The 7,562-nt window shown below is 46.4% G+C and overlaps 1 protein-coding gene across 1 annotated transcript in view; it reads right to left on the bottom strand.

Annotated features, from left to right (window-relative positions):
• Positions 1 to 7,562, bottom strand: part of niki (nimA-like kinase) — a 32,816-nt gene that overhangs the window by 437 nt on the left and 24,817 nt on the right. The window contains exons 13-15 of the mRNA XM_067785395.1: positions 401 to 586; positions 232 to 342; positions 48 to 169 (exon numbers count right to left, since the gene is read on the bottom strand). Of these exons, the coding sequence (XP_067641496.1) occupies positions 48 to 169; positions 232 to 342; positions 401 to 586 (419 nt within the window). The remainder of the gene's footprint in view (positions 1 to 47; positions 170 to 231; positions 343 to 400; positions 587 to 7,562) is intronic.

Genomic DNA, 7,562 nt, shown 5'->3' with positions numbered 1-7,562 from the left:
TAGATCAATTTTTAAAATATAAATTCATATTTAAAAATACTACGTACGATAAAATGTCGACTGGCTCTAAAAGCAATTCAGATTTATATACCGATGCAAGAAAGTTTGTAAAAGCAACAGTGCTGTTGCTGACTTCCGAATCAATGCATTGTGTATTAGCAACTTGCAACTGACAATGGTACATTTGTTAATGACATACAAATTACTTATGTTTGTACAAATCTAATTTACCTTATTTAAACTACTTTCACCAAATTCTGGTATGCCATTCCTTGTACCCCAAAAAGTTACGACATTGTTCAACGATGCAACAAGCGTGCCTTGTTCGTTGCATTTGCAATTCTTAATGAAATGAGAAATTTCCTTAGTTATTGTTTGGTATTTTTTTAAGTATATTTACCACAATTATACGTTCTTGTATGGACTCTACTAGTGAAGGACGATCCACATCATTGGTGTGCCCAACACCAAGCTGTCCTTCTGAATTGCGACCCATCGTATAAATAGAACCGTTCTCAGTCAGCAATGTAGAATGTTTAGAAGAAAAGCTTGCTTCTATGATCTTATGTGATAGTTTAAGTTTTTTCTGTGGATTAACAAACATACAATTTATAAAACATACCGACGGCTGAGAGGGACTTCATAAACTTCAAAAAAGGAAAGTGGGAAGAATATAAATCCTTTACTGACAACCGCCTAGCTGCCCTCCCTATCCCGACGGATCCCGCCAAGGGGAGCGTGCCTTCCGTAAGGTCATTAAATCCGCCTCGACACATTTCATTCCCGCCGGGAGAATTCCCGAAATCCGGCCCCACTTCACGGCGGAGGCCGCAAACTTAGCGAGAGAACGTGACCTTATAAGACAGCTTGATCCAGGCGACCCCCAAATAAGGGATATAAACCAACGCATCAGATTGCTTGTGGATGAACACAAGCGGGCGAAACGGGGGAGGAGCACCTAAGAGGTTGTAACCTCTCTACCGGTGTGGGTAAACTTTGGTCCACCGTAAAGTCCCTATCGAATCCGACTAAGCACAAAGACAAAGTTTCCATCGCTTTTGGCGACAAAGTGCTGTCGGACGCGAAAAAATGCGCGAGCGCTTTCTGCCGACAATATATAATGCATCCTACGGTCGACAAAGATAGACGTAGAGCCAACAGACGCGCACATAAACACAAATTCAGCGCGTCACCAATCACCATCACCGCTAAAGAGGTTGATGACGCCATTGGTCGTGCTAAATCATCCAAAGCAGTGGGCCCAGACGGCATAGCCATGCCGATGCTTAAAAACCTAGGGAAAGAGGGTTTCAAATATTTAGCGCGTGTCTTCAATATGTCTCTTTCCACCTTTGTCATACCTGAGAAATGGAAAATGGCCAAGGTGGTCCCGCTACTAAAGCCTGGGAAACCAGCTAACATAGGTGAGTCGTATCGTCCGATATCTCTCCTATCGCCAGTGGCAAAGACGCTTGAAGCCATTTTGCTCCCTTATTTCCAAGCAAATTTGCAGCTAGCCCCTCATCAGCATGGCTTCAGAAAACTCCATAGCCATACCACCGCGCTAAATGCCATTAGCACCCAGATAAATTGCGGTTTAAATCAATACCCCCACCATAGAACAGTACTCGTAGCGCTAGACCTATCAAAAGCTTTTGATACGGTCAACCATGGCTCGTTACTGCAGGACCTGGAAGGGTCTACCCTTCCCCCATGTCTTAAAAGGTGGACCGCAAATTATCTGGGTGGTCGGCAGGCATCGGTGCAATTTAGAAACGAAACATCAAAACCAAGGAGAATTAAACAAGGGGTGCCACAGGGTGGTGTCCTATCTCCACTTTTGTTTAATTTCTACATATCTAAGCTACCTTCACCACCGGAAGGAGTCACAATCGTTTCCTACGCCGATGACTGCACAATAATGGCTACAGGCCCAGGCCCAAAGATCGATGCGCTATGCAATAAAATAAACGGCTACCTCCCTGATCTCTCCAGTTTTTTCGCCTCGCGAAACCTGGCATTATCACCGACTAAATCTTCCGCGACCTTATTTACAACATGGACGCCCCAAATGTCGACCATTTTGAACATCCACGTCGATGGCACTATGCTACCGACTGTCCTACACCCCAAAATCTTGGGTGTGACGTTTGATCAGGATCTACATTTTGGTGAGCACGCAGCCGCAATTGTTCCGAGAATTCAGAGCCGTAACAAAATCCTCAAATCCCTCGCTGGCAGTACTTGGGGAAAAGATAAAGAAACGCTCATGACTACATACAAAGCAATTAGCCCGCCGATTACGTGCTACGCGTCGCCCATATGGTCGCCAAGCCTAAAAATCACCCACTGGAAGAAACTACAGGCCTGCCAAAATACTGCTCTCAGAATCGCCACGGGCTGTCTTCTTATGTCCCCAGAACACCATCTGCATAATGAGGCGAGAATACTCCCCATCAGGGAGAGAAATGAGATGCTGACCAAACAGTTCCTGTTGAATACCCAGAAACCTGGGCATCCCAACAGACATCTGATTGATGAACCAGCACCGCCTAGGGGTTTAAGGAGTCATTTCCGTAAGCATTTTGAGGAAATACGGCACCTGAGAACCCAGCCGTATGAAGTGAAAAAACACAAGCAGGTCCTTGGTGAACTCCATAAACAGGCGTCGGACCTTTATGTCGCGAATTGCCCGGTGAATCCAGTACTTAACGAAAATTATCCAAAACTTGCGGAAGAGGAACGCATACTCCCCAGGGAAACGCGTGTCACTCTTGCTCAACTTCGTTCTGGATACTGTAACAGGTTAAACTCTTACCTATCCAGAATCAACCCCGACATACAAAATGTATGCCCCGCTTGCAATGTGTCCCCACATGACACCAACCATCTGTTCAATTGTAATGTGGAACCAACGCCTCTAACACCCCTTTCCTTATGGTCCACCCCTGTTGAAACGGCAAGTTTCCTTGGACTCCCGTTAGAGGATATTGATGACAATTTGTGATCGGTCGCGGCTATTAGGTGGGGCGAGCATTGCTACAACAACAACAACAACAGGGACTTCAGAGAGGATTCAAGGGGTTGTGTAGCGCATTATATATAGCTATAAATAGCTTCTCCAGCCCAATTGTCAACCTCACCTTCGAGCGGCGAGTCCCGTTTCACTAACAGACGAGGCTCTGGCGACCCCAAGCTCCCCATGGAACTTGAGGGTCGGGAGGGAGGGATGGCCTGAAGGTTTAATGTGGCCATATAAATCGTTCCAGAGATGGTTGTTGTTGTTGTTGTAGCAGTGGTCGGGCTAGCACCTTAATGGTGCTTTGTTACCGGAGCGTACCGAATCTATATCCGGCAAATGACCATCAACGTCGATAACACTCCCCAAAGACTTCGGGGAGTAACCTAATCGCTACAACAACAACAAAACGGACTTCAGAATATCTCGGCCGTCGGCTTGTCCATTTTATAAATTTTTTTCAGAAACGCTATTCAATAATTTTATTGAAGAGGACGCCATATTTTAAAACAAATTCAGAAATGTTCAGTTGAAATAGAGCGTAGTTGAAAAAAATGTGATAGGTCGTTTCAAACAAATTTGGAAAAAATGCGTTCCTCTTTAATCTACCGGAAGCTGGTGTTATCCTCAGGTTGACACATTTGTATTGCTTTGTTGTTGCTGTTGCCCCCGAAGGCCTTGGGGAGTGTTATCGATATGAACGATTTGGTATGACCACATGCAACCTTCTAGGCCCTCCCACCCCGTAGATCCATCAGGAGTTCGGGGTCGCCAGAGCCTCAGTTATTAATGAAACAAAATTCGCCACGGGTAGGTGAGGTTGACAATTGGGTTGGAGAAGCTTTATATTGCGCTGGCAACCCCTTGATAGGTTGCTCTACACGACCCATTGAATTAATTTGGTATTGTAGTCGCCTCTTACGACAGGCATACCTACCGCTGGGCCTTTCTAGTGCTATGTTATTTATGTGTGTCAGCCGGTACACCGCGTACCTCAGGGCTCCAAACGCACACTCGACATAGACTTACACCATCAACAAGCCCTATAACTTAACAGTAATAGTTTAAGGCTCGGTTTTCAGTGAACGTATAAGTTAAATAATTTTGTGAAAAAGCACATAAATTGCATAAATGTCAACTAGTCCTGTCACCTTTCTTGGTGGATATAGCCAACATCAAAGCGCGTTATTCGCGGGTTAAAATGACCACGTCCTCCCTCTATTATTATATCTAGCCAGCTCAAAGCAAGGGCCAGGAACAAACAGATGATACGACGCTCAGCATGGTAAATGGAGATGCCAAACACGATCGACAGAAAATTGCCATAGCTCACAAGATATCCCCATCGTTGCGCAGGACATAAAAAGTGCGGAGCCTAGCAGCTAATGCAAACTCTAACTCTACATCTTATAAACGTCCATACTGGGGACGTATATAAGATGTTGTAACGATTTTTGGGAAATCCTGGTTATTATTGCACCTTCTGATAATGTTCGAATCGCTAAACTGTTGAATAAATCATTCCAAAATTCAGTATTGCAAAATGGTCTTTATTTAGATTACTTCGGGAGTAGTACCACACAATTATAGTTCACAACCAATAGCGTGTTTAAATCAGTGTGCTGACCTGAACCTTCAGCGCGAATACTCCAACGAAACAATTGCCATACTCAGTGACAGTCAGGCCGCCCTCAAGGCGATCTCGGCGTCTGAAATAAAATCAGCACTAGTACTTGAGTGCGTTGAAAAGCTAAATCGACTAGGAGCACACAACAAACTGTTGTTGGCCTGGGTTCCTGGCCACCGGGGAGTGGAGGGCAATGAGCAAGCGGACAGCCTGGCAAAGGAGGCAGCAATGACACGACCTATTGGTCCTGAGCCGTTCCTGCCAGTAGGCCCGCAGGAAATCAGAGGGCATCTACTATTAGAAGAAAGGGATAAGAGGGAAGAACACTGGCGCAATATGCCAGGCTTGAGGCAATCTAAGTTACTGCTGGGGGCTACAACACAACTCGATATAGAGCATTAATGGGTCTGTCGAAAGATAACCTGAGGATCCTAACAGCTATTCTTACAGGGCACTGCAGACTGAACAGCCACATGCAGAAGCTGGGCATCCTATCGAACAACACATGCCGATTTTGTGATCGATCAGCGGAGACGGCGGAACATATACTCCTCGAATGTGACGCAATCTCAAGACGTAGGGCTAAGTTTTTGGGCTCACCATGGCCAGAGCACTCTCACATCAAATCCCTCAAGCCAGGTGAACTGCTAGGGTTCATCAGAGAAGTCGGCTTGGATGAGGTGCTGTGAAGCAGTTGAGGGCACAATAGACCAATGGTCGCAGTGCGATCCTCAATTAATTATCTATCTATCAATCTTAAATCAAAACTGATTACTGAGCTTGCGCTGCTTTTATACTCACCGTTGCTTCGTTCGCTCCTAAGGTCTAGACGTTTCACCTAGAACTTTTGTATATCCTGCTTGGTTACCATATATGTATATATATGTATATTTGTAGTTTATGTTTATCTTATAGCCGTATGCGGGTGTATGTCTCAGTAATTTCTTCGGGTGATGATTACATGTGTTTCTGAGAATCTCTTCGTTGCCTTTTATGTAGGTGTGTAAATGATGATTGATTTGTTCATGTACACAAGGGTGGCAGTTTGCTTTATTGTTGTTATGCCTTTATTTACTAACAGCATAGTGAAGCTAAAATTTGCCACAATATTAACGGGAAATTTCGTCGCTGCCCTTTCCATTCCGAATACTTCGTCACCGCGTCGTTCCAGTGTAACCCCATTTAATTTGTTGCGTCCCTCCCAAAAATTGCCATCCTCCCAGCAGCTACTTGCAGCGGGACTGCTCCATATTCTTTTGCTCCGGGAAGGTATCGAACCCAATCCGGGTCCGTCTCCTGACTCCGGTCCTGAGAAATGGTTTTGCTGCATCTGCCGGAAAAGGATCTTTTTAGGACGGTCATACTCTTGTCAGTGGGTCTCGTGTAAGGGATGATTGCATCGGACAGGTTGTTCTGTGCTAGATTCCAAAACCAGACGTCCACGTAACTTCTATAAATCTTGTGTGGCTTCTTGCTGTTCACGCCCTAGGGCGTGCCGTAGTCTACGCTTTAGCGCCCCCACTATCTTCAGGCAGCCCCTCTGCTCAGCAAGCCACAACAAGTACCCGCTGCTGCTCGCGCCCCATGGTGCCGCGAACTCATACGGCTGCTCCCACTCATACCTACAATCTCCGTAGTAGAGTCGGTAGCAATGCCGAGCATCAGCCCCCCCCCCCCCCTTTTTTTTTTCCGCAGCAATCGTGTAGGTCAGGGAAACATACTCTTAGTCCCACCTCCTTTTGCACGTTTGCCAGCACAGAATATACATAAATGTTTGGACGGTGCCACTTTCCTAGATGTTCTGGTCTCCGCGACGGCAACCCCCCGACGGGTTTCATTGCGCCATGTTGCCAGGCCGCATACCCAAATACACTGGGTACCCCAATGCTTACCCAAGCACGTCCAGTCCCAGGGACACAACAGTAGTTGCGTCCTAGCCTTTCACAACCCAGGCGTAGTCACCCGTCGTCACTTACTCTCAGAGTGACGACGTCTCCCCCGTTGCACTTCAGAATTCTGCAGTTAAACTGCAATGGATTTAACTGGTAAGATCACGGAGATAGTCGATTTCATGAAGCGGCACAACATTCGCATTGCTGCGATTCAAGAGACTAAACTGTTCTGGGTATAATGTTCACAGAAAAGATCGCGAGAACGGAAATGGAGGCGGCCTCGCGTTTATAATACACCACTCTGTGCAATACTATACATTTGATCCCGACATCGGCCGCAGGAACAGTGTCTTAGAACGCCAAGGCTTATCTGTCCGGTCAGGCGATGCAAACTTAGAAATCATCAACATCTACATCTCTCCTGTCACCTGTTGCCCCAGTCGATACCGCCCTAATGTCAGCGCCTTACTCACTGGCAACAATCGCATCATCTTAGGCGATTTCAATGCCCACCACGATCTATGGCATTCAAATTTGCGGGCGGTCAATAGGGGTGAGATGTTGGCGGATCAAATAGAAGAAACGACGTTCTGCACAATAAACGGAGACGCCCCCAAACGTATGGTAGGAAGCTGTCACAGTACGCCGGATATATCAATCGTGAGCGCAGGACTCGTAAACTTCGTCAACTGGCAGGCAATGGTAACATTGACATCTGACCACCTGCTTATACCTATTTCGCCCGAGCGTACCGCCGACTTCATCGTCACAGAAAAACGCACTTTCATAAACTTCAAAAAAGGAAAGTGGGACGAATACAAATTCTTTACAGACAACCGCTTTGCTGCCCTCCCTATCCCGACTGATGCTCGCCAAGGGGAGCGTGCTTTCCGCAAGGTCATTGAATCCGCCTCAGCTCGCCTCATTCCCGCCGGTAGAATTCCCGAAATTCGGCCTCATTTTCCGGCGGAGGCCGCAAACTTAGCGAGAGAACGTGACCTTATAAGACAGCTCGATCCCGACG

This window comes from Eurosta solidaginis, chromosome 1, assembly GCF_040869045.1.
Source record: "Eurosta solidaginis isolate ZX-2024a chromosome 1, ASM4086904v1, whole genome shotgun sequence".
In the NCBI taxonomy this organism is placed as follows: Eukaryota; Metazoa; Arthropoda; class Insecta; order Diptera; family Tephritidae; genus Eurosta; species Eurosta solidaginis.
The sequence above is the reverse complement of the archived record's forward strand: the minus strand, read 5'-3'. Positions and strand labels throughout refer to the sequence as shown.